Source organism: Hyperolius riggenbachi, chromosome 1 (genome assembly GCF_040937935.1).
Source record: "Hyperolius riggenbachi isolate aHypRig1 chromosome 1, aHypRig1.pri, whole genome shotgun sequence".
NCBI classification, from domain to species: domain Eukaryota; kingdom Metazoa; phylum Chordata; class Amphibia; order Anura; family Hyperoliidae; genus Hyperolius; species Hyperolius riggenbachi.
Window position 1 is genome coordinate 664196567 of NC_090646.1, and position 27918 is coordinate 664224484.

The following is a 27918-nucleotide window of genomic DNA, read 5'->3' on the forward strand; positions in this document are numbered from 1 at the left end:
GAATTATTGCAGATTTCCTTCTGTTTTAAAAAGGCAAATTACACCAATACAGTGGGCGGCATTGCAGGAAGTGACAACAGTGGAACGCACGCTGGAACACGGAAGAGGTGAGGCATCCCTGCCCGCTGCCTCTTACTAATAGTGGCGGCTGCTACTGTGCTTAAGCAGGAGGGGGGACGCACATGGGGGACCCAGGTGAGGGAGGGGGGTTCCTGCTGAGCTTAAGCTGGAGGGGGAGCGCACATGTGGGACCCAGGTGAGGGAGGGGGGGTTCCTGCTGAGCTTAAGCTGGAGGGGGAGCACACATGGGGGACCCAGGTGAGGGAGGGGGGGTTCCTGCTGAGCTTAAGCTGGAGGGGGAGCACACATGGGGGACCCAGGTGAGGGAGGGGGGGTTCCTGCCGAGCTTAAGCTAGAGGGAGAGTGCACATAGGGGACCCAGGTGAGGGAGGGGGGGTTCCTGCTGAGCTTAAGCAGGAGGGGAGCGCACATGGGGGACCCAGGTGAGGGAGGGGGGGTTCCTGCTGAGCTTAAGCAGGAGGGGGAGCGCACATGGGGGACCCAGGTGAGGGAGGGGGGTTCCTGCTGAGCTTAAGCTGGAGGGGGAGTGCACATGGGGGACAGGTGAGGGAGGGGGGGGGGTTCCTGCTGAGCTTAATCTGGAGGGGGAGTGCACATGGGGGACCCAGGTGAGGGGGGGGGTCCTACTGAGCTTAAGCTGGAGGGGGAGCACACATGGGGACCCAGGTGAGGGAGGGGGGTCCTGCTGAGCTTAAGCTGGAGAGGGAGCGCACATGGGGGAACCAGGTGAGGGGGGGGGGGTCCTGCTGAGCTTACGCTGGAGGGGGAGTGCACATGGGGGACCCAGGTGAGGGAGGGGGGGTCCTACTGAGCTTAAGCTGGAGGGGGAGCACACATGGGGGACCCAGGTGAGGGAGGGGGGGTTCCTGCTGAGCTTGAGGGGGAGTGAACATGGGGGACCCAGGTGAGGGGGGGGTTCCTGCTGAGCTTAAGCTGGAGCACACATGGAGGACCCAGTTGAGGGGGGGTCCGCCCCCTTCCCCGCCGCTGTGCCCAATACCCCCTTCCTGCCCTCTACCCCCTTATGCGGCGTATGCTACGCAGCGGGTCGGCTAGTTTTCTATATTAAAGGAGTAAGAAAGTCTATGCATGTTCCAGACCCCAACCCTTATGAGTGCTACTTAGATACCGGGTTGTTTGAGCCCCCATTTGCTCTGTGGGATATTGGAGCGTTAATTGATGATTTTGAGATTGATTGGAAGGCGTTTTGCGATTTCTACATCGCAGAAAGCGCAGAGACGCTAAACGCTTGTATAAATTCTGTGTACACTCTGATAGATTCGGATGAGTGTGACAAATGTTTTGTGGATCCAGTGATGTGTGTCTGGCAGACGATCTTGGATGAGTTGCACACACACCAGTCAATTGATTCCAATAAAGAGACATCGTTATCGGATGATTGTTCCTGCCTTCCTGGGGTAAAGCATGCGATCTGAGATGAATGGGTGTGTCTTTGTGGTTGATTCCTGTGCGAATCCTGAAAGATTCTCTCCTGACTGTGTGCAGTTTGAATCTATGTGATCTAATGCCTGTTTCTCAGATGTTCCTGCAAAGTGTGTTCAACATGAATGTGTAATTTCTCTCAAAGATATGCAGGATCCTTTGTCATCTAAAAACAGATCTTTAAGATCTTCCATCTATGATCCTGCTATGGGGAAAAGTCCTAAACTATGCAGCATCAAAAGTAAAATTAATATGTCTAATAAAGTTTATCCTGTTGATGTTGCTATTTCTTCTGCAAATGAGTCTCTGTCTCACCCTGTTCACACCTGTGGGGGCCTGTTGCCTGATGACAGTTGCTCCAGTGTTTCTGTCTTGAACGCCTTACAGTCTGCTCCGCAGATCGCGGAGGTTTGCGCTGTGGAAGCGTCAGTTTCACAACCTAAAGCGGTCTTGGATTCGCAAGTTTTGCGTTCTGACTCCTCGGATTCGACATTGTTAGCCGAATCTAAGAGTGAGACAGCGCTTCGGTTTTGCGAATCTGATGCTGAAGCTTCTTTGCCTTGTCCAGAGAAGCTTTCTCTGAGCCTGCCCTGTACCATGAATGAAAACATGATTTCCACTCGCACTGACATCTGTGAGTCCCTTTATTGCTCTGAGGAAAGTGCTGATTCTGCACCCTGTACTTTGGATGAGTCAATATGGCCTTGCTTAGAATCTCCTGCAGTGACCCTAGAGGCTCGTCTAGGTATTGCTACTATTCTCACCTGTTTTTCTGCAGTTTTGGAGTTGCAAGCTAGTTTGACTGCTACGCAGAATTCTGGGTGCAGTGAGATTGAAGTTAGGGAGTCCGTGTGTGTTCCAGTAAATATTCCTGTACATCCCGCTCATGATGATGAAATTCAGTCTCAGCTTATGGTGGAACCATTCCTGGGACATCTGCCCTGCCTGCAGGAGGTATTTAATGTTCAGCTCTGTAACATGGATAGTTCAGAATCCTTCATAGAAAACTTGGAAAATGACATTTCTGAGGTCTTAGTTGATGTTTTGGAGGTTTCCAAGTACCTCCTAAAGGGTGCAGAACTTCTAGGAGATACCTCCTGCCCCCCAGATCCGTCTGAGGTTTTGCCCACTTCGGTAGGCATTGCTCTTGTGCTGACTACCTTTGCAGCTCTTGTGGCGCTTCACTCGTGTAGTCGATGATATTACAGTCACAGAACATTCTGAACTTAAGTCCGAGTCTTCTTTTGAAAGACCAGTACCTGTGACCTCTACTCATGATGATTTTCTGCCCGGTACTGGTTTTGGTCTTGTCGTGTCGGACTCTGAGGTTGGCAGTTCCCCGACATGTCCTGAGGTTTCTCCTGTGCTGATGTACCCCGATATGCTCTGTGACCCAGAAAGCCCAAGTGTGCCTCGGTTACCAGCATGCTCAGATGCTTCCTCGGTGGAGACATGCTCTGATATTGCCTGCCTGCTTGCATGCCCAGAAGTGGTCCCTGAAAGTCCTGATCTTGATGGGTATCCTGGTAATTCTGAATCCAGAATAATCATAGGTTCCATAGGGGTTCATGATAGTTCTCCATGTGAGCCTGGTGAGCGTTCTGGCCTCTTGGGATCTCTGCGGAGCTTCAAAGGGTTCTGGGAGATTCCAGGAAAAATTTTGCTTGGTACCCTGGATAAGATCAACAGTGGCTTTTGTGCTGAAAGGGACACTTCGAACAGGTATTGTGGCAGGTTTGGTATTTTCGGACGCTCCCTGGAAGGTGGTGGGTATTGTCTGGAGGGTGTCGGTGGCTTCTTCTCTGGCATTCACAGTCCTGATGGGTGTTACACTGAGACTTGTAGTACTGATGGGCATGTTTCGGTGGCTTTTGCTTCCGATGAGGTCGGTTTCGGCTGGACTGACTCTGGAATTGGGCCTTGTCGAGCTGTCCCGACCTTCATCAGTCTTCAGTTAGAGTTTTGTGGAAATACCAGTTTCGAGGGACGTCTGGAATCCGTCCCTAGAGGGGGTGTACTGTAAGGATCCGCTCAGCTGGCTGCACAGGCAGACAGCTGTTTGACCATTCCTTATGTCTGAAGGATGCAGGTCTCTGGATAAGAGACCTGGCTTTGCTTTGCAAGTTTCAGATCTGCTCTGCTGCTGAGGAATTTGCATCCATTGGTTATGCAAATCATCTAGCTGTCTCCTTTGTAGGCTGGCAGTATAAAAAGCTATGTTTCCCAGAGTCCTTTGCTGGTCATCCTTTCAGGGTTTGTTGAAACACTCCTTGAGTGTTAGCCATGCTATTTCTTGTTAAAGTTATCTCAGAGTAATTCTTGGGACTGCACTAGGCAGCTTCCCTAGTGCAGTTAGCTTGCTATCTGTTTTGTCTGTATTGCCTCTCTGTTGCAATTGTCCTGTCACCAACGGTGGTTGTCAGGAAATCGTTCTGTCTGTCTGGGGTGCTAACCAGAGCAGCGGTCGCTACTGGTAGTCCCTTCTGTTAATCTGTCTGTCTTGTTTGGATCGCACTAGCCTCTAGCGGTAGCGGCTGTGGATCCTTCTGATCTTTGTTCTTGGAGTGTAGCTGGAGCAGCGGTTGCTCCCTGCTATCTCATCTGTCTGTCGTGTTTGGATCGCACTAGCCTCTAGCGGTAGTGGCTGTGGATCCTTCTGATCTTTGTTCTTGGAGTATAGCTGGAGCAGCGGTTGCTGCCTGCTATCTCATCTTTCTGTCGTGTTTGGATCGCACTAGCCTCTAGCGGTAGCGGCTGTGGATCCTTCTGATCTTTGTTCTTGGAGTGTAGCTGGAGCAGCGGTTGCTACCGGCTACCTCATCTGTCTGTCGTGTTTGGATCGCACTAGCCCCTAGCGGTAGCGGCTGTGGATCCTTCTGATCTGCTTTCTTGTTTCTGAGCTCGAATCGCACTCGCTCTGACGGAAAGAGCAGTGGATCTTTCCTCTCGTATTCCTGTTTTTCGTTTGTCTGTCTTGTCTGATACGAACGCTTGCTGTAGGCTCGGTGAGGTAACCGTTAAGCAAGCGCTCGCGTCCTCTGTTTCGTGTTTGTCTGTCAGTGGTTAGTTAGGCGTGCTTGTCTCTGTTGCGCTTAACGTGCGGCGATCGCGCTGTAAACGCGTTCGCTGTTGCTAATGAGTGCGGTGTTCGCTTTTAGTTAGCGTTTGTTGTTTTTGTTGTTTTCTCATTGTTGTTTGCTGTGCCTTTGCTCCTCTCGTGCCCTGTCCTTTTTCTGTCTGGTGTCTCTTGGCAATCGCCATTCTCTGCTATTGCGTTCTTGCTATGGTTTCTGCTGATGTGTGTTCACCGTCGCTGGGTCGCGACTAGATTGGTGGATACACATTCATCCTATATCTGTGCTCCTTCTCTTTAAGGGCTATCTTGCCCTACCCGGTTGCAAATCGGACACTTCTCATCTGGCTTCTGTGGTAGCGTGGAGACCTTGCTCCTCTGCGCTCCACAGCTCCACCTGCCGGTGAGAATTTCCCTCTACTGGTGCTTGCACCAAAGCTGGGTTCCCCCCTTCATACGCTTGTGGAGGATTTCCGCCGTGTCAGCGCACGCCTTGTGCGCTGATCACGGAGATTATTCCGCAATCGTTACACATCCTCTGCTAGGTGTACTTTGTTTTTTTCAGCTTGCTTTACCACATGGGCCAATCGGCGGCCATAGCCCCTTAAGAGAAAGTGTCATTAGGGCCTTCCTGTAAAACATAGATTGTAGTGTAACTATTTCAACTAATGTACCCAAGCTCATTTTTCTCTTGGGTATTATCACGCTGGGCGTGATCAGACAATATACACAGATAATACAATTATCACGCTGGTGCTTGACAGGATAATAACACAGGTAGTATACAATACATGTACAATCAAGATAAATATTCAGTCAGAACTTGTGCACAAGTTTTACAAAGTAAGGTACAAAATCGTCAGGCTTAATCGTAGTCAAATTCGAGCAGGGTCATAAACATGAATCAGATGTCAGTCGTATTGCAAGGGTTAAACAATAACGGAGTCAGGGACAGGCCAGGTCGGTAACAGGAATCAGATGACTGAGGTACAAAATCGAGAGGCTTAAGCAGAGTCAGAGGGCAAGCAAGGTCGGTACACAGAAAAATACAGTGGTAACAATAATCAATCTGAAAATAACGAACGACTGACTAACTGGAGTACATACTGTATATACTGTGCGTCTACACAATATATCAATGTATCTCTAATAGGCTTTCTAGCTAGACCTGAAACCAGCAAACTGATTAGTATCAAGGCCAGCGAGCAACTGAAGCTCCTGGCCTTATATACAAACTCCCAATCCAGCAGTCACTTCCCCTTTTAGGTGACGTCACCTGCCGTCCTCCCTATCTCTCCTCTTGAGCTTATGAGGCTCACTTAGACTCGCGCGCGTAATGCGACCTTCAGGTCGCGCGCGAGCTGGAAGACACCGCCGGAGGGATGCCAACAGAAGATGCCTGCTGTGCAGTCCTGCCGCTTGACCGGACCACGCCGGAGACGCCGCGGGACCTGCCGCTGGAAGGTAAGATTATTACATTACCCCCCTGAGGAGTGGTCTCCGAACACATTACTGGGTTTATCAGGAAATTTCGTGTGAAATTAAATAATTAACCAGTCGGCATGGACTTGACGGGCTGGAATCCAGCATCTCTCCTCAGGGCCATATCCCCTCCAGTCAACTAGATACTGTAAGGACCCTCTAACTTTCCTGGAATCCAAAATCTTCTCTACCTCATATTCCATTTCCCCATCCACCTCGACAGGAGGAGGGGAGCTGTTGGTAAAATGGTATTGGTGGCAGGCTTCAGCAGGGAGACATGAAATGACTTGACACCCCTCGTAGACCGAGGAAGTGTCACTTTATAAACCACATCATTAATTTTTTCCTGAATAGGGTAAGGACCAATGAATCTAGGCGCTAGTTTAACCGAAGGTTGACATTACGGGATGTTACGGGTAGATACCCACACTAAATCTCCTGGGAAAAACACATATTCTGGGGATCTGTGGGCATCAGCATACAACTTCTGACGGGAGAGCGCCTCTTTCAAATTTTGCTGTACTTGTGTCCAGATGTTTTGGACATGTGTGCTCCACTCCTCTAAAACCGGAAAAGAGGAGTTGATAGAGGAAAAACATGTGAATTTGGGATTTTGACCCGTGACCACCCAAAATGGAGACAGTTTGGTGGAGGTATTAGGCAAGTTATTAAATGACATCTAATGGGAAGTGTGAGTACCCTCTGAATGGTTCTAACCCCGGAGTTAACTACAGTGTGAGCACTGCCTATTGGATTGGAAGCCCCACTGAGGTTGAATTATTTGAACTTAATAGAAGCACCTACCCAGAACTATCCCAATTAAGGCACTATACTTTTGACATCTGCCTTAGGAATCTACATTTGCTCACAGGAGGAACCTATTGTATATATTTATAAACATCTTTGAGTGCAGGCATGCCTTTCCTGCTTTTTACATGGTGACCTCGCTATTCAATTGGTACCATAAGGTCTTTTCATTTTTCAATTTTTTAACTTCTCCCTATACTAGCAAGGGATTTTTTTGCACACATTGGATGGTCCGAGTGTGAATGAACGAGTACATGTGGGAATATTGACCTTTGGAAATGTTTTGATTATTGTATATGCCTATGTGTCCCAATGTGAATTATATATTTCAGCAAGAAAAGGAAGTTTTAATCTCAATACAACATTAAAGTATATATATATTTTTTATGAATACATGATCTTTTATGTGGTCTGATTATAGTTACCTATATAACTACTAGTGTTGTTATACAACAATACACTAACCCAGCGCAACCTACTTTTTCATGTTGAATATTTTGTCCTTCATGTGTGGTGAAGTGGGAGCCCACATTTAATCGGTTAGCAGAGGGTGAAATCAATATTATACAGGAGTACCCATACAAGCGCCCTCCATTTTCCTTTTTTTTAAGTTATTAAATGAGAATTGGGCAAATGATAAAAACTCTGTCCATGATTCTTGACAATCAGATACGAAGCAACGGAGGTATTGTTCTAAAGACAGATTGGTCCTTTTTGTCTGACCATTGGTCTCCGAGTGAAACCCAGAAGAGAAGGACTACTTAATACCCAATAATTCACAAAAGGCACGCCACAATCTTGAGACAAATTGAACCCCCCCTATCTAAAACAATATTCTCCGGGATTCCATGTAAGCGAAAAATGTGTTCGATTAACAATTTAGCCAGTCCCTGGGCAGAAGGTAACCCAGGGAGTGGCACAAAGTGTGCCATCTTACTGAATCTATCCACCACCACCCAGATAACTTTTTTTACCATCTGATAGAGGTAAATCTACTATAAAATCCATCAAAAGATGGGACCATGGTTTGGATGGAATGGGCAGTGGCATGAGCTGACCCCGGGGAGCAGCCTGGGACACTTTGCTTTGGGCACAGGTAGGACAGGCTACAACAAAGGCCTTACAATCCTTGCTCATGGAAGGCCACCACACATGACGAGACAACAGATTAAATGTTTTGCTTTCCCCTGGATGTCCTGCTAATTTAGAATCATGAAACATCTGCAGAACTTGTAGACGTAAATGTAATGGTACAAATAAGCGACCCGAAGGTGTATGTTGGGGTCGATTCTGCTGGAAAGATTGTAAAATTTCAGCTAATTCTGGAAGTTCTTGGCTATGATTAGCGGCCAGAACACAATGTGTGGGTATAATTTCTTTAAGAGACAGATCAGGTGCAATTTCGGGTTCAAAAGTTCTGGATAAGGCACCTGCCTTGACATTCTTGGAACCTGGTTTGTAGGTTATTATGAAATTAAATTGAGTGAAAAACAATGCCCATCTGGCCTGTCTAGGATTTAGCCTTTTAGCCCCCTCGATATACTGTAAATTTTTATGATCAGTAAAAACTGTAATTGGATGGTCAGCTCCCTCCAACCAGTGCCTCCACTCCTCAAACGCCATCTTTACAGCTGATAGCTCTCTATTACTGATATCATATTTTTTCTCAGCAGTGGTAAATTTTTTGGAGAAGAAGGCGCAGGGGTGGAAACGTTTAGGTCGACCAGAATATTGTGAGAGGACTGCTCCCACTCCTAACTCTGAGGCATCTACCTCAACAATGAAAGGAAAATTCACGTTTGGATGTGTCAAAATGGGAGCAGAACAAAAGGCCGTTTTTAAATCGGAAAAGGCTTTATAAGCCTGTGGAGACCAATTAACTGGATCTGCATCTTTTTTGGTCAGATCAGTTAAGGGAGCCACCAAGGATGAAACATTTTTAATAAATCTGCGATAATAATTGGCAAACCCAAGAAATCGCTGGATAGCTTTAAGACCTTTAGGAGGTGGCTAATCTAAAAGCTTATTTTCGCCCATGGGTAGACCAGTGTCCGAAATAACATATCCTAAGTAAGGAACCTGCGAAACCTCAAATACACATTTCTCCAGTTTAGCATTGTAACGATTGTGGAACTTTCCCCGTGATCAGCACACAACGCGTGCGCTGACACGGCGGAAATCCTCCACAAGCGTATAATTTGCAGGAACCCAGCAAAAGGTGCTACGCACCTGTAGAGGGAAATTCCTGTCGGCAGATGGCGCTGGGGAGTGCAGAGGAACCAATCCTCTGTACCTCCACAAGTGCCAGACAGGAATTGTACGAAACGCAGAACACAATCGCAAGAGAGGCGATTGCGAATGAGATTGAGCAAAGGGATAGATTGTATGTGTGTGCGCCAATCCAGTCGCCACTCCACGACCGCGCACACACACAGCAGATATGAAATAGGAACGCGATCGCGAGAGGTGCGATCGCCAGACGTGACACAAGGCAGATCAGAATAGAATACGAGGGTAGCAAAGGCACAGCAAATAATACAATAAGGAGATATGGAAAATAAAACGCTAGCTAACCGCGAACACCGCACTCATTCGCAACAGTGCACGCGGTTATGCGCGGTCTCCACGTGATAAGCACAACAGAGACAAGCACGCCTAACTAACCATCGACAGACAAACATGAAACAGAGGACGCGAGCACTTGCTTAACGGTTACCTCACCGAGCCTGCAGCAAGCGTAGCGGACAAGACAGACACACGAAAAACAGGAACTAGGCAGAAAGGATCCACCGCTCTTCCGCCAGAGCAAGTGCGATCCAAGCAGGAACACAGATCAGAAAGATCCACAGCCGCTAACGCTAGCGGCTAGTGCGATCTAAACAAGGCAGAACGATTCGCTATCAACCGCCGCTGGTGACAGCGCAATCGCGACAGACAAGACAGAACAGAAGGATCCCCAGCGCTAGCAAAAAGTAGCTAGCGCGATCCCAGGAAACAGAACAGAAGAGATAGCTGGTAGCAACCGCTGCACCAGCTATACTCCAAGAACAGAGATCAGAACCATTTCCTGTCCACCACCATAGGGACAGGACAATGGCAACAAGGCAAGACAAAACAGAACAGGCAATACAGATAATACAACCTGACTGGGCTAGAAGGGGAGCCTAAAGCAACCCCCAGGAATTAACTATACTAGATAGCAATGGCTGACACTCCAGCAGTGTCCATCAGGAACTAAGCATGGAAGGGAAATGACTAGCAAAGCCTTCTGGGAAACATAAAGCTCTTATAGTGCCAGTCATCAAAGAAGGCAGGTAGGGGATTTGCATAACGAATGTATGCAAATTTCCCAGCAAGAAAACAGACCAGAAACTTGCAATGGAAAGACAGGTCTCTGTTCCAGAGACCTGCAGCCCACAGACTAGAGGAATGGACAAACAGCTTTCTGCCTGTGCAGCCAGCTGAGCGGATCATCACAAGCATACAATGAGTTCTCTCCTAATTTTTGTAATACAAATTTCACATGACCTCGATGTTCAGACACTGGCTGGGAGTATAACAGGATGTCGTCCAAATACACGACCACAAATCTTCCCAATACATTCCTGAACACATTGTTCACAAAATCTTGGAAGACGGCCGGGGCATTACACAGCCCAAAAGGCATCACTAAATACTCATAGTGGCCATCTTGAGTATTGAAGGCCGTCTTCCATTCATCCCCTTCACGAATTCTGATCAGGTTGTATGCCCCTCGTAGATCAAGTTTAGAGAAAATCCTTGCCCCTGACACCTGTGCAAATAGGTCGTCAATCAAAGGTAAGGGATATCTGTTTTTTTGCAGTGATTTTATTCAGACCCTGGTAATCAATACAAGGGTGTAAACCCCCATCTTTTTTTCTTCGACAAAGAAAAAGCCGGCGTCAGCTGGTGATGTAGACGGTCTGATAAAACCTTTCTTTAAATTTTTTCTAATGTACTCCTTCATGGAGACTTTCTCAGGACCGGTGAGATTGTATAAATGACCTCTCGGGGGCATAGTACCAGGAAGTAAGTCAATAGGACAATCATACGGTCTGTGGGGAGGTAGTTTATCTGCCGACTGAGGGGAAAACACATCCATGAAATCAAGATACTGTGAGGGAATAGATAGCTGTTTAACCTCTATAGTGTGAAGACACATTTCCTGGCACTGTTGTGACCAACCTGTAAGCTGTCCTGAATACCAATCAATAGAGGGATTGGGTTTCTGCAGCCAAGGTAACCCCAACCCGAGTGGACTAGATGGCATACGAAACACATACAGCTGTATAGACTCATGATGCAATGCCCCTACTTGCAAAGAGATCTCAGGTGTTATAGAGATTGGTTGTTTTGGCTGCAAAGGAGTGTCATCAATGGCAGTGACATAGATTTTGTTCTGCAAAGAGAGTGCTGGAATTCCCAGGTTGGCTGCAAGGACAGAATCTATGATATTTCCAGCCGCCCCAGAATCAATAAAGGCCTCGGTGTGAATTGAGGCCATACCCCAATGTAAGGTGATAGGAAACAATTTTTTTTTTTATTTTGAGGGGAACAATTTGCCCGCCCAGGTGAGGTTCCCCAACGTCACCTAGGGGCTGGAGTTTTCCGGAGCCTGTCTCTTTGCAGAACATTTCTGAGCAAAATGACCTTTTTCTCTGCAGTACATACAGAGGCCAGCATTTCTCCTCCTAAGTTTCTCAGCTGGAGATAAACGCGAGAACCCCAATTGCATTGGCTCTTCCATGGAAGGAGTACTGCCTGCCCCAAGGTTCCCTGAGACGGAGTAAACTTTGTGTTGACGCCTATGTCTAATCTGTCTGTCAACCTTTATAGCCAGGGAGATAGCCTCCTCCAGAGTTCTGGGTTCAGGATGACTCACTAACATATCATTAACTGAATCGGTTAGCCCAAAAAGAAACTGGTCGAGGAGTGCTGCTTCTCCCCATTTAATAGATACCGACCACTTTCTAAACTCAGCTGCATACACTTCCACGGTATGCTTTCCCTGACGTAAATCTCGCAGCTTGCGAGTTGCTGTAGCTGTAATATCTGGGTCTGCATAAATTACAGCCATAGCGTCAAAAAATATTTCTACCGAGGTAAGAGTCACATCCTCAGAAGATAATCCATATGCCCAGGTTTGTGAATCACCCTGTAACAATGTTTTGACTAAGGTGACTTTCTGTGCCTCTGTACCAGAAGATCTGGGTCCGACTTCAAAATATGACATGCACCTATTACGAAAATTACTGAAATCAACACAGAGCCCTGAAAACTTCTCAGGTAATGGAATTTTCTGCTCTACGATAGGTGGAACAAGAGCCGGTGGAGAAGCCTGCGAAACATTGGCGGGTATATTGATCTGAGCAATCACATTAGAAAGCTGCGTAATTTGTGTCTGTTGATTATTCAATTGCTCAGTAAGATGATTTACCGTGCCAATTAAGAGTCTAAATTTGTTCCTGCATGACCTCCATGATATATATGTTTATGGGCCTTGATAATATCACGCAGGGCGTGATCAGACAATATACACAGATAATACAATTATCACGCTGGTGCTTGACAGGATAATAACACAGGTAGTATACAATAAATGTACAATCAAGATAGATATTCAGTCATAACTTGTGCACAAGTTTTACAAAGTAAGGTACAAAATCGTCAGGCTTAATCGTAGTCAAATTCGAGCAGGGTCATAAACGTGAATCAGATGTCAGTCGTATTGCAAGGGTCAAAGAATAACGGAGTCAGGGACAGACCGGGTCGGTAACAGGAATCAGATGACTGAGGTACAGAATTGAGAGGATTAAGCAGAGTAAGAGGGCAAGCAAGGTCGGTACACAGAAAAATACAGTGGTAACAATAATCAAAACGAAAATAACAAACGACTGACTAACTGGAGTACATATATATTGTGCGTCTACACAATATATCAATGTATCTCTAATAGGCTTTCTAGCTAGACCTGAAACCAGCGAACTGATTAGTATCAAGGCCAGCGAGCAACTGAAGCTCCTGGCCTTATATACAAACTCCCAATCCAGCAGTCACTTCCCCTTTTAGGTGATGTCACGGTGACGTCACCTGCCGTCCTCCCTAACTCTCCTCCTGAGCCTATAAGGCTCACTTAGGCGCGCGCGCGTAATGCGACCTTCGAGCCGCGCATGAGCTGGAAGACACTGCCGGAGGGATGCCACCAGAAGATAACTGCTGTGCAGTCCCGCCGCTTGCCCGGACCACGCCGGAGACGCTGCGGGACCTGCTGCTGGAAGGTAAGATTATTACAGGTATATCGCGATAGTACATGCTAGGTTGGCTTCAGCATGTAGTGTTGGTGGTATAGTGGTGAGCATGGCTGCCTTCCAAGCAGTTGACCTGGGTTCGATTCCTGGCCAATGTATGTGAGCTTGCTTTTGACATCCTACAAATCTCCGGAAGACAAGATCCATGAACAGTGAGGAGGAGGGACCACTTCCGGTTTTCAACCTGGATATCTGAATCTGACCGGATATTGGGTTTGGATATCCCATTCTACTCGGATACCCAAAAGTTTGGATTCGGATCCGGATATCTGGGTATGCGGATCCGTATCTATCCGGATTTTAAAAATTGGTATCCGAGCACCCCTGGCCTTCAGTACCACACAAAGTCACACAGCAAGGACGGCTACCTAAGATGGCCGCCACCTTATATAGAGGAGGGGAGGGCCAGGCTCCCCTCCTCTGATTGGTTGCTAGGGCCTCAACTGGGGGCCTTCTGATTGGCCAAATGACGTCATCCCCTGGATACCGAATCATAATTCATGATCACGGGTTAACACCCGTGATCACGGCTGAATTCGAGAGTGACTATTCGGGTACATTCTAATTTGGGATCAGCAGCGATCTTCAAATTCAAATTCGAGTTCGGAAACCAAGCAAAACAACCCATGATCACGGGTAAATTCGAATTTGCGATCTCTGGCGAGCACCCCTGCCTCTGTAGACTGACGTTGTGCAATGGATAATGAATATGGATACATCTGTATAAATCTTATAGACAACACAGAATCTGCAGACATGGCCATTTATACACTTGTCTGCAGCCTGGAAATGTCCTTATTTGTCACATATACGCAGAGCCAGGTGTACTGGGGGCTGCAGTATGGATGTACCCCCAAACCAGCCACAATCCCCCCATAATCCCTCCCCAGTCACGGCAATGGGTGTCACATATACACAGAGCCAGGTGTACTGGGGGCTGCAGTATGGATGTACCCCCAAACCAGCCACAATCCCCCCATAATCCCTCCCCAGTCACTGCAATGGGTGTCACATATACACAGAGCCAGGTACACTGGGGGCTGCAGTATGGATGTACCCCCAAACCAGCCACAATCCCCCCATAATCCCTCCCCAGTCACGGCAATGGGTGTCACATATACACAGAGCCAGGTGTACTGGGGTCTGCAGTATGGATGTACCCCCAAACCAGCCACAATCCCCCCATAATCCCTCCCCAGTCACTGCAATGGATGTCACATATACACAGAGCCAGGTGTACTGGGGGCTGCAGTATGGATGTACCCCCAAACCAGCCACAATCCCCCCATAATCCCTCCCCAGTCACTGCAATGGGTGTCACATATACACAGAGCCAGGTGTACTGGGGGCTGCAGTATGGATGTACCCCCAAACCAGCCACAATCCCACATAATCCCTCCCCAGTCACTGCAATGGGTGTCACATATACACAGAGCCAGGTGTACTGGGGGCTGCAGTATGGATGTACCCCCAAACCAGCCACAATCCCCCCATATTCTCTCCCCAGTCACTGCAATAGATGTCACATATACACAGAGCCAGGTGTACTGGGGCGGCAGTATGGATGAACCCCCAAACCAGCCACAATCCCCCCATAATCCCTCCCCCAGTCACAGAGCCAGGTGTACTGGGGGCTGCAGTATGGATGTACCCCCAAACCAGCCACAATCCCCCCATAATCCCTCCCCAGTCACTGCAATGGGGGTCACATATACACAGAGCCAGGTGTACTGGGGGCTGCAGTATTGATGTACCCCCAAACCAGCCACAATCCCCCCATAATCCCTCCCCAGTCACTGCAATGGATGTCACATATACACAGAGCCAGGTGTACTGGGGGCTGCAGTATGGATGAACCCCCAAACCAGCCACTATCCCCCATAATCCCTCCCCAGTCACTGCAATGGGTGTCACATATACACAGAGCCAGGTGTACTGGGGGCTGCAGTATGGATGTACCCCCAAACCAGCCACAATCCCCCATAATCCCTCCCCCAGTCACTGCAATGGATGCCACATATACACAGAGCCAGGTGTACTGGGGGCTGCAGTATGGATGTACCCCCAAACCAGCCACACCCCCCATAATCCCTCCCCCAGTCACTGCAATGGGTGTCACATATACACAGAGCCAGGTGTACTGGGGATGCAGTATGGATGTACCCCCAAACCATCCGCAATCCTCCATAATCCCTCCCCAGTCACTGCAATGGGTGTCACATATAGACAGAGCCAGGTGTACTGGGGGCTGCAGTATGGATGTACCCCCAAACCAGCCACACCCCCCATAATCCCTCCCCCAGTCACTGCAATGGGTGTCACATATACACAGAGCCAGGTGTACTGGGGATGCAGTATGGATGTACCCCCAAACCAGCCACAATCCTCCATAATCCCTCCCCAGTCACTGCAATGGGTGTCACATATACACAGTCAGGTGTACTGAGGGCTGCAGTATGGATGTACCCCCAAACCAGCCACAATCCCCCATAATCCCTCCCCAGTCACTGCAATGGGTGTCACATATAGACAGAGCCAGGTGTACTGGGGGCTGCAGTATGGATGTACCCCCAAACCAGCCACAATCCCCCATAATCCCTCCCCAGTCACTGCAATGGATGTCACTATTGGGGAATGTGAGAATGGAAAATGATGATGAAATAAAGGGAAATATTTCTGCTGATCTCTGCTGCAATCAGGGCTGTTATACTCACCGTAATTCCTCTACCCGGCTTGTTGGCAGAGCCTTCATCAGGACACTGAATTCATCACCCCCCAGCTTGTTATATGACAGGTCTAGCTTCCTCAGAGTCTGGTTATTTCTTATCCCGGATGCCAGGTGGGGGCCGCAACTGGAGGGCAGATGATTATCCCCCAAACTGCAGGAGAAGAGAAGAAGTCTATAAAATCTGCATACAATTTGTATTTAAACAATCTTTAAAATGAAAATGCCGTCCCTACATATATCCTCAGCTAGAGGGCAGTACAATGTTATTAGGTTAATGAATGAGATAGGGACTGTGGGTTTGTTCTCAACCTGAATCTGTTCTTAAGTCGGAACACTGTTCCACCTCTCTCTGTCCTCTGTGTCTCCTATGTGCCCCCTTTGCCTTCAATATCCCCCCTCTGTGCCATCTCTGTCCTTTGTCCCACTCTGTGTCACCTTTGCCCCCTGTACCTCCTCTGTGCCCCCCTGTACCTCCAGTGTTACCCTGTGTGTCACATCTGCCCCTGGTAGCTCCTCTGTGCCCCCCTCTGTTGCTCCAGTGACCACATTTGTGTCATCTCTGCCCCCTGTAATTCCACAGTGTCCCCCTGTGCCTCCAGTGTCCCCCTGTGTGTAACCTCTGCCCTCTTTACCTCCTCTGTGCCTTCAGTGCCCCCTGTGTGTAACCTCTGTCCCCTGTACCTCCTCTGTGCCCCCTGTGCCTCTAGTGTCCCCCTGTATGTCACCTCTGCCTTTGTACCTCCTCTGTGCCCCCTGTGCCTCCAGTGTCCCCCTCTGTGTCACCTCTGCCCCCTGTACCTCCTCTGTGCCCTCCTGTGCCTCCAGTGTCCCCCTGTGTGTCACATCTGCCCTCCTTACTTCCTCTGTGCCACCTCTGCTCCCTTTACCTCCTCTGTGCCCCCTGTGCCTCCAGTGTCCCCCTCTGTGTCACCTCTGCCCCCTGTACCTCCTCTGTGTCCTCCTGTGCCTCCAGTGTCCCCCTGTGTGTCACATCTGCCCTCCTTACTTCCTCTGTGCCTCTCTCTGTGTCACCTCTGCTCCCTTTACCTCCTCTGTGCCCCCTGTTCCTCCAGTGCCCCCCTCTGTGTCACCTCTGCCCCCTGTACCTCCTCTGTGTCCTCCTGTGTGTCACATCTGCCCTCCTTACTTCCTCTGTGCCTCCCTCTGTGTCACCTCTGCTCCCTTTACCTCCTCTGTGCCCCCTGTGCCTCCAGTGTCCCCCTCTGTGTCACCTCTGCCCCCTGTACCTCCTCTGTGTCCTCCTGTGTGTCACATCTGCCCTCCTTACTTCCTCTGTGCCTCCCTCTGTGTCACCTCTGCTCCCTTTACCTCCTCTGTGCCCCCTGTGCCTCCAGTGTCCCCCTCTGTGTCACCTCTGCGCCCTGTACCTCCTTTGTGCCCTTCTGTGCCTCCAATGTCCCCCTGTGTGTCACATCTGCCCTCCTTACTTCCTCTGTGCCTCCCTCTGTGTCACCTCTGCTCCCTTTACCTCCTCTGTGCCCCCCTGTGCCTCCAGTGTCCCCCTGTGTGTCACCTCTCCCCCCTGTACCTCCTCTGTCTCCCCCTGTGCCCCCCTCTGTGTCACCTCTGCCCCCTGTACCTGCTTATACACATATTTTTCTTTGAATTTTTAAAAATCAATTTTCTTAAAAACTAAAAATCTAATTTAAAAATATTTTTTTTATTGACTTGTTCCCACATAATGCATGCTGTTCATATCGGCTGGTGTTCGTAAGTCAGGGATTACCTCTACTCATAAGTAATACTGTTTGCTCTGTGTTACACAAAACAATCCTATTTTAATTTAACACACTGTATATATGTGACATGAATATTCCATTATTACCACTTGCAGGCAAGCAGCAATGTACAGCCATGCTACAGAGAGTTCAGGTCACCTCACACAGCAGACTGACTCACACAGGAGGGCACCCATCCCCCACATTGTCAGAATAGAGTAAATGGGATGAGCTCTGTCCCATTTATATCAGTTTTACAGGGGGTGCCTCTGGGCATGAAGGGGGTGCTTTTTACTTATTGGAAACCCAGGATGCCTCCTATCACCTGTGCAGAATATGAGGTCTGTTTATTATACTCCAGACTGCAGACACAGAGGAGATGTTATCAGACAATTACAGGAGACTCCATCATGTGCTAAATAAAGGTGTCCCTAAACTGATATCAGAAATCACAATTAGTCTCTCAGTACGGATGTCCTTGCTTACTAGGGCTGTGGAGTCGGTACAAAAATCCTGCGACTCCGACTCCTCTAATTTGCATATTATAATTTTGTTGATTAGAAGTATGTAACATAAAATGCAACTGCCAACGCTTAGGAATTTTAAAAGGCAACTGAACTGAGGGATATGGAGGCTGCCATATTTATTCCCTTTTAAACAATACCAGTTACCTGGCTATCCAGCTGATCTTCTGCCTCTAATACTTTTAGACATAGACTTAGGCCTTGTTCACATCATACATGCTTCTGTGCGCATTTGGAAGCGCATATGACATGGTAACATGCAAGAACGGCAGAAGGATATAGACAGCCCTTCTGCCGTTCACATCAAATGTGCTTCACAGTAGTACGATGCGCTATGATGCACTTGCGTACTGCTGCATACATTCTGCCCGCAAGAGCACAGCTGACACATTCACTGTCAATTGATGGGATCAGCAGTGCAGCGGGTAGCAGATGGCGTGCGATCGTATGCGTTGCATTCCGAACGCACGACCATCTGCGCTGCATAGATGTGAATGAGGCCTAAAACTAGTCCTTGGCAAGAGTACTTGTAGAAGGTACAGACCGTAACAAAGAGCATCTACCAGGCCCTAGGCAATGTAAGTGTGGGTACATGTAAGAGTGAGGTGCAGGTACTCTGCAGGGGAATGAGGAGATTCTTCCTCTATTACACATTCTTCATGCACAATCTGAACCAGGTTTATGGGTGATAGACAACACCTCTGTGTTCAATGTGCACAACATTCTCAGTGGATTCTCTGCAGCTCTTTGCGGAGTGCATATGTAGAGTATAGTACTACTGTGTAAACCTGAGACAGATGAAAGTTTTATACATACCTGGGCTCCAGCCCCCTTCAAGCTAATCAGCCCCTCACTGTCCTCCTCCACCACCTGGATCTTCTGCTATGGGTCCAGGTACTTGAGCCAGTCTGGCGTAGTGCGCATGGACACACTCCGCCAACGGGAGCGTACCACACCTGCACAGCACTATTGCGCAGGTGCAGAATGCTCCTGGCTGTAGGAGCGGCATGTGGCCGGACTGCGCTGTCTGGCTGAATTACCAGGACTCATAGCAGAAGATCCAGGTGGCGGATGAGAACAGCGAGGGACTGATTAGCCTGAAGGGGGCTAGAGGAAGCCCCAGGTATGTATAAAACTTTACTTTTCATCCGTCTCAGGTACCCTTTAATTCGTAGTCACCAAACCAAATTTTAACAACATATCAAATTATTTGATTTCATCAGCAAAGGGAGTGCGTACATTTGCATAAATCAGCATCAATGCAGAATTATTTCCATCTCATTGACCATCTCTATTAGTGACACGGCTACATATCAGGCTTTATTCTTACAGCATAGATGTTATTTAGTATATATGTTATGGCCAAAACCAGAAATCGGCCAATTCTAGAATTGGCCGGCCATTTCTAGAACTGGCCGATTTAATGTCGGCCAAAGTCCAAAATGCTGGGAATTTCTGACATTGGCCGGCCAGTTCTAGAAACGGCCAAAGTCAGTCGGCCAAAGTCCAAAACGCACAAATCCCAGAACATCCTGGGTCCTGTCTGGCAGCATGAATGGCATTCAGAACTTCCTCCCTGCTCTGAAATATACTCAAAAGCATAATAACCTTTACAGAAAAATCTCTCTTTGTTACAGCTGATACAAATCCGACAATCTGCAGTTTGTCTACTTTCTGCTTTCATGGAAGTAGACCTATTGTTAACAATTAGAGATGTCGCGAACCTCCGATTTTCGGTTCGCGAACCTCCGCGAAAGGTTCGGTTCGCGAAAAAGTTCGCGAACCACAATAGACTTCAATGGGGAGGTGAACTTTGAAAAATACAAAAAATTCTGATGGCTGGAAAAATGATAGAAAACATGTTTCGAGAGCTCTAATACCTGGAGGCAGACATGATTGAGTGAGATACACATCAAAAGTCCCTCTCCCCTCCTGAGGGAGGAGGATCTCATCTGCCAGGGAATTCCAGTATTTCAAAAACCAGCTTATATACCATGACCGGGATTTGAACCCAGCTCTCAGTGTACGGTAGGCAACTAACATCTATATATATAATAGAGTAAGTGCCTCAACCTTCAAACAAGAAGAAGAAGTAGTGCCCTGCCCCCAGGGCTGGTCCAAGCAAGAAGAAGGGGCTGGTCCAAGCAAGAAGAAGAAGTAGTGTCATATCAAACCAAGGGCAAAGAGGGATAATTTGCATATTCAGTAGCAGTGCATTGTGGGTAACCACAAATGTTCACTTATAGCTGAATTATTGCAGATTTGCTTCTGTTTTAAGAAGGAGAATTACACCGAGCTTTGCTTTTTTTAGTAGGAGGGCTTTTTGGTCTCTTTTATCCCCCTATACATTCTTAGTAGTTTGGGTCACCCTGAGCTGCTTGGTTACTCTGTTGTACTGGTCCAAGCCCTAGCTCATACAGCTATAGCAATTCCTGCTATGTACTGATGAGGACCAAAAGTCTGAAATAGGCTGTTACATGTGGGTTTGATATGACTGTGTAAAGTTTCAAGCTATAGGGCCTGATTCACAAAGCAGTGTAAACTGTTTAGCATGGGTGTGCTAAACAGTTAGCACGTGAAGTGCTTTTCGTGGACTTTTGTGCGCGCAAAGTCCCGGGATTTGTGCGATCGCAGTCTTTTGTGCGTGCAATTCGTGCGATCTCGGACATTTGCGTGCGCAAAGTGCTGCGATTCGCGGTAAATTGCGTGTGCAAATCGCGGCACTTTACGCGCGCAACAGTCCGCGAACGGCACTTCACGTGCTAAACAGTTTGCACCGCTTTGTGAATCAGGCCCATAGGCTTGCTTGACTTACCAAGGGTGAAAAGGAATAATTTGCATATTCAGTAGCAGTGCATTGTGGGTAACCACAAATGTTCACTAAGGCCTGGAACCCACTGCAAACCGCAAACGCTAAACGCAACCGCTAGCAATTTGTAACAGCGGTTTGCAAGCGGATTCATGCGCGTTTGCGGTCGCGTTTTGCAACATTGTATTTTTTTGCCCAGCGGGTGCGTAGCGTTTTGCGGTTTGCGGTTTTATCCTGATTGGTCGTGTGAATAATTTTTCATTTTGTTACATTGCGCTGCACCGCAAAACGCTAGCAGAACCGCTCAGTTTAGGTTTTGCTGAGCGTTTCCACTAGCGTTTCAATACTTTACATTGAAGCGCTAGCGCTCCCAAAATGCTGCAGGTCCTGCGTTTGCGTTTCTGAGAAACGCAAACGCTCCTGTGGAAGTTGCCCCATCCATTAACATTAGCACAGCGTTTTGGCAAACTGCTAGCGTATCGCAGTGCTGCCAAAACGCTGCTAAAAGCGCTCCTGTGGGTTCCAGCCCTTATAGCTGAATTATTGCAGATTTGCTTCTGTTTTTAGAAGGAAAATTACACCAAGCTTTGCTTTTTTTAGTAGGAGGGCTTTTTGGTCCCTTTTATCCCCTATACATTCCGAGTGGTTTGGGTCACCCTGAGCTGCTTGGTTACTCTGTTGTACTGGTCCAAGCCCTATCTCGTACAGCCATACCAATCCCTGCCATGTACTGATGAGGACCAAAAGTCTGAAACAGGCTGTCACATGTGGGTTTGATATGATATATTTAAAAAGGCAAATTACACCAATACAGTGGGCGGCATTGCAGGAAGTGACAACAGTGGAACGCACGCTGGAACATGGAAGAGGTGAGGCATCCCTGCCCGCTGCCTCTTACTAATAGTGGCGGCTGCTACTGTGCTTAAGCAGGAGGGGGAACGCACATGGGGGACCCAGGTGAGTGAGGGAGGGGGTTCCTGCTGAGCTTAAGCTGGAGGGGGAGCGCACATGTGGGACCCAGGTGAGGGAGGGGGGTTCCTGCTGAGCTTAAGCTGGAGGGGGAGCACACATGGGGGACCCAGGTGAGGGAGGGGGGTTCCTGCTGAGCTTAAGCTGGAGGGGGAGCACACATGGGGGACCCAGGTGAGGGAGGGGGGGTTCCTGCTGAGCTTAAGCTGGAGGGGGAGCACACATGGGGGACCCAGGTGAGGGAGGGGGGGTTCCTGCCGAGCTTAAGCTGGAGGGAGAGTGCACATGGGGGACCCAGGTGAGGGAGGGGGGGTTCCTGCTGAGCTTAAGCAGGAGGGGAGCGCACATGGGGGACCCAGGTGAGGGAGGGGGGGTTCCTGCTGAGCTTAAGCAGGAGGGGGAGCGCACATGGGGGACCCAGGTGAGGGAGGGGGGGATTCCTGCTGAGCTTAAGCTGGAGGGGGAGTGCACATGGGGGACAGGTGAGGGAGGGGGGGGTTCCTGCTGAGCTTAAGCTGGAGGGGGAGTGCACATGGGGGACCCAGGTGAGGGGGGGGTCCTACTGAGCTTAAGCTGGAGGGGGAGCACACATGGGGGACCCAGGTGAGGGGGGGTCCTGCTGAGCTTAAGCTGGAGAGGGAGCGCACATGGGGGAACCAGGTGAGGGGGGGGGGGTCCTGCTGAGCTTAAGCTGGAGGGGGATCACACATAGGGGACCCAGGTGAGGGAGGGGGGTCCTGCTGAGCTTACGCTGGAGGGGGAGTGCACATGGGGGACCCAGGTGAGGGGGGGTCCTACTGAGCTTAAGCTGGAGGGGGAGCACACATGGGGGACCCAGGTGAGGGGGGGTTCCTGCTGAGCTTAAGCTGGAGCACACATGGAGGACCCAGTTGAGGGGGGGTCCACCTCCTTCCCCGCCGCTGTGCCCAATACCCCCTTCCTGCCCTCTACCCCCTAATGCGGCGTATGCTACGCTGCGGGTCGGCTAGTATCCATTATACCACCAACACTACTAGCTGAAAGTAGCTAAAAGTAGCTGAAAGTAGCCTAGCATGTACCATTTATGCTCAATGCAAGAGAAAAATTAGACAAGACAAATAACATTTATAGCTCACTTTTCTCCTGGCAGAATCAAAGCACCAGAGCTGCAGCCACTAGGGCGCGCTCTATAGGCAGTAGCAGTGTTAGGAAGACTTGCCTAAGGTCTCCTACTGAATAGGTGCTGGCTTACTGAACAGACAGAGACGAGATTCAAACCCTCTCTTGACAACTGACAACTGTTGAACACAAAAGACAAGGCCATGTCTGGCTACATATCCGTAAGCAGTGGCTGGATGGTGTAATGGTTAAGGGCTCTGCCTCTGACACAGGAGACCAGAGTTCAAATCTCATCTCTGTCTGTTCAGTAAGCCAGCACCTATTCAGTAGGAGACCTTAGGCAAGTCTTCCTAACACTGCTATCTTGTCTAATCTTTCTCTTGACAACTGTTGAACACAAAAGACAAGGCCATGTCTGGCTACATATCTGTAAGCAGTGGCTGCATGGTGTAATGGTTAAGGGCTCTGCCTCTGACACAGGAGACCAGGGTTTGAATATTGTCTCAGTCTGTTCAGTAAGCCAGCACCTATTCAGTAGGAGACCTTAGGCAAGTCTTCCTATCACTGCTACTGCCTATAGAGCATGCCCTAGTGGCTGCAGCTCTGGTGCTTTGAGTCTGCCAGGAGAAAAGTGTGATATAAATGTTATTTGTCTTGTCTAATTTTTCTCTTGCATTGAGCATAAATGGTACATGCTAGGCTACTTTCAGCTACTTTCAGCTACTTTCAGCTAGTAGTGTTGGTGGTATAATGGATATGTTAGTTACCTACCATACACTGAGAGCTGGGTTCAAATCCCTGTCACGGTATATAAGCTGGTTTTTGAAATACTGGAATTCCCTGGCAGATGAGACCCTCCTCCCTCCGGTAGGAGGGAATAGGTAGAATGGTAGAAGGGGTGAAGGGAGGAGGGAGCGAGCCACAAGAGGCTAATTAAAATCTCCCTAGCAGAGTGTGTAGCAGCTGTCCCTTAACTAATTAGTGTAGGCAGACAAGTGATTCAAATGGTATAAGGACCTTGCTTGGAGGGGGGGTCGGGCCTCCAGCAGTGTGTTTGGTAATAATGTGCTTGCTGACTGTGTAACACCTCTATAATGCTTGAACTGCAAAGAAATCCTCCAGACACCAATTAAGTTCTTTTTAAGAAATATTTGTATTAAATCATATGGATAAAAAAGTTTAGTGACAAAACACATTCATAAACTTCTTCTTAGCAGATGAGTATAGGTAGGCCTCTGTATACATCCGCCTGCTAGGATCAGGGCTAGCTCAGGAAACATATATGTGATACAGTTTATTTGCATTAACTTGCCAGAATTTTCCTCACACAGCGCTCCGCTGTCTGCCACTTCTTCACCACTGTCTTTTTAAAGTGGACCTGAATTCTTGCACAGGACAGAAGGAAACGTAGAGAAATGTCTGGCGGTTACCTAGCAACATCCAGGATGGGACAGAATATGTGAAATTGATGATTGTGAATGAACACTTAACATATAAGAAGCACTGCTGTCTCCTCTGTATTGTCTGCCAGCTGTTATCACACAATCTCTCCAGACACTGCACTGCAGTCTTCACTCCTTTTCTGTAATCCTGTCACTTGTTTCTCTGTCTCACTCTTGTATGCATTGCTGTCCTGCTGTCTCTGTGTCACTGTAATGTCTCTGCTGGTTTCTGTTATCTCTCTCTGTTACAGGTACATTTTAATATCCTTGTCTTTCATTCTTATTGCTTACTGTTTCTCTTCTGGCTTATCTCTCCAGTATTGCTGCTCTTTACTGGCCTGTAGCTGTGAGTGGCCTCTCTCCTCTCCTGTAATGTCTGCAGCTCTCTCTCTCTTCTGGCTTATCTCTCCAGTATCGCTGCTCTTTACTGGCCTGTAGTTGTGAGTGGTCGCTCTCCTCTCATGTAATGTCTGCAGCTCTCTCTCTTCCTTATTTTAGTTTTCAGTAGTGCTCACTTGTCTGTGGCTCTGCCTTGCTCAGACTGTCTCACCAATAGCTGGTCTCTTCTTGTGTCTCCCCTCTATCTCCTCACAAATCAAGCTTATTTCTTGCTGCCTCATCAGCTCAGTCTCCACGGCTACTTGACTCCTCCCCCTCACTAGCCTTCAACTGCCAAAACCTGTTACTTCCACCCTGCACATGCCCAGCCTCTCTCTCCTCTTTCCTGCTCATGGGCTCCCCCTGGCGGCACCTGAGAGATTCCCCTTATAGCAGCACTCCCCACAAAAAGTTAATGCATATTTAACCCTTGGTGTGTGTGTCCGTTGCAATGACACGCACACAGGGTTACAACTGTGTTGTAGAGGGTCAAAGTTTTGCTCAATAGAGCATTATGGGGCGAATCGAACTTCCGCAAAAGTTCGCCTAGTGCAGGCGAACGCGAACCCCCAAAGTTCGCCTGGAACCGTTCGCCGGCGAACAGTTCGCTACATCTCTATTAACAATCCCGTGTTTACAATTTACTGATCTGCTGCCATGCCTGAGAGATCAAATTACAATTTGTGCTTAGTCACAGATTAGGGTGAATTAGACAGGATAAACTCTCTAAATACATACAGGGTGCATTTCAGGGTGACATGCACCTGGATTTAGAGGCACAGCCACATGGATCGGATTATATAATGATGATTGAGAAATAATTACAGCCATTGCTACCTGTTATAGATCCCCCTCACACACACATTGGAGGAATCGCAATCTGCCTTTCACAGTCAGCAGCTCCACCAGGCAATGATGTGCGGGCATCACGTGTGACATCCGTGAAAGTTTTGGAAGAAATTGTGCTGTCGGTGCGCAGAAACAGAGACATCAGGGAGGATACAGACTAAAGAGGTGCGCGATAATTCAAGGCACCGGGTGGTGGCGGGAGGGGCGCTGCCGCTGCCAGGCGGCTAGTGATACGAATTATCGGCACTGCAGCTCCAGCCGCCGATAGCTTTGCACGGTCTCTGTGAGAATGAGCCAGTGGGGAGCGGTGAAGTGCTGAAGACGGAATGCAGATGAGACGGAAGAAGAAGGTGGCAGAGATGCAGCCGGCAGCATTAAGGGCAGCCCTGGGTCCTGTGACGAAGACGGTGCTTTGGAATGGGAATATCTGGGCGGTGGTGGCAGCTGTTTGCTCACTTTCGGCATGGAAGAGAAGCTGCGAGTGGGGACTTCGGAACTTGGCCGGCCACATCTAGTCATAATGCGTTCTGGCCGGCCAAAGTCCGATATGAACCCTCATTTTGCACACTGGCCGGATCAGCCGGCCACTTCTAGTTTTGACCGGCCAGAACCCGAAGTGGCCAGACTTCGGGTTCTGGCCGTAACATATATAAGAGATTCCTGTGTACACATCATATATACTGTACTGTCACAATCAGATGTGTATATTTGACTTTAAAAATACGCGGACTGCTTTTTTGAAGCAGCACAAGTAACTATTTTTGATTGTTTTTTGTTTTCATTTTTGTGGGCTAAGCACAGGTATTACTGGATATATAATTTATGATGACTATTATCTGAGAAATAGAACATTTTATCATATTTTCTATTTTAATTGCAGTTTAAATACACTTTTTCCCGACTCTAACTCCAGGTACCCAAAAATTGCTCCGACTCCACGACTCCGATTCCACAGCCCTATGATGCTGTGAAATAGTGCTGAAAACAGCATTTCTGTTAAAGGAAACACTTTATATCCCTAAGGGAGCTTAGACGGATTTTCATATGCTTTTTTCACACACCCTGCTAATAGTTGTACATAGTGGTGTGTGTTGTGTAAACTATGTGCATGTTTATGTGTAAGGTCTGCAGGGGCGCCGCCAGCATACAAGTGAAGCAAGCCCCCGCTTTAAGCCTCACTGTGGTGGGGGGCCTCACTCTGCTGCTGGTGGCCGCCGACCTGCTCTGTGTGGTCCCGGGGGTCCCCAGAGAAAATTACTTACACAACCTCGCTCCTGCATGGACTCCTCTCACCGCGCTCTCCTCCTGTCGCCGCTGCTGGCATCCTATCTCCATGGTTACACTGTGGCGCCTTTAATGACATCAGAGGTGTCACCGGAAGTAACAATGGCATAGGATGCAGCGAGATGGCGACAGGAGGAGAGTATGGGAAGAGCAGGAGAGCGCACTGAGGAGTCTGCATTGGAACGAAGATTCAAGTAAGTCACTCTGCCTGGGTGCTGGGCACCACTTCTGACTACTATATGCAGCAGCACCTATAGCTCACTAACTATACTGAGAGCCCCACCTGTACCTGGCTACCTATATGCAGCACTTATAGCTCACTAACTACACTGAGAGCCCCACCTGTACCAGGCTACCTATATGCATCACATATAGCTCACTACCTCTACTGAGAGCCCCACCTGTACCTGGCTACCTATATGCAGCACTTATAGCTCACTAACTACACTGAGAGCCCCTCCTGTACCTGGCTACCTATATGCATCACATATAGCTAACTACCTATACCGGGAGCCCCACCTGTACCAGGCTACCTATATGCATCACATATAGCTCACTACCTACACTGAGAGCCCCACCTGTACCAGGCTACCTATATGCATCACATATAGCTCACTACCTATAGTGAGAGCCCCACCTGTACCAGGCTACCTATATGCAGCACTTATAGCTCACTACTTATACTGAGAGCCCCACCTGTACCTGGCTACCTATATGCAGCACTTATAGCTAACTACCTATACCGGGAGCCCCACCTGTACCTGGCTACCTATATGCAGCACCTACAGCTCACTACTTATACTGAGGGCCCCACCTGTACCTGGCTACCTATATGCAGCACTTATAGCTCATTACCTATAGTGAGAGCCCCACCTGTACCAGG

The 27918-nt window shown here is 48.5% G+C and overlaps 1 protein-coding gene across 7 annotated transcripts in view; it reads right to left on the reverse strand.

The window, feature by feature from the left end:
- The window catches only part of LOC137532296 (NACHT, LRR and PYD domains-containing protein 3-like), a 784203-nt gene that overhangs the window by 430070 nt on the left and 326215 nt on the right, over positions 1-27918 (reverse strand). For all 7 annotated transcript variants that reach the window (XR_011023906.1, XM_068252693.1, XM_068252702.1 and 4 more), the window contains exon 8: positions 15930-16094. Coding sequence is in view for 6 of the 7 variants with exons in the window: in XM_068252693.1 (XP_068108794.1) it covers positions 15930-16094 (165 nt within the window). In the remaining variant the exon portion in view is untranslated. The remainder of the gene's footprint in view (positions 1-15929; positions 16095-27918) is intronic.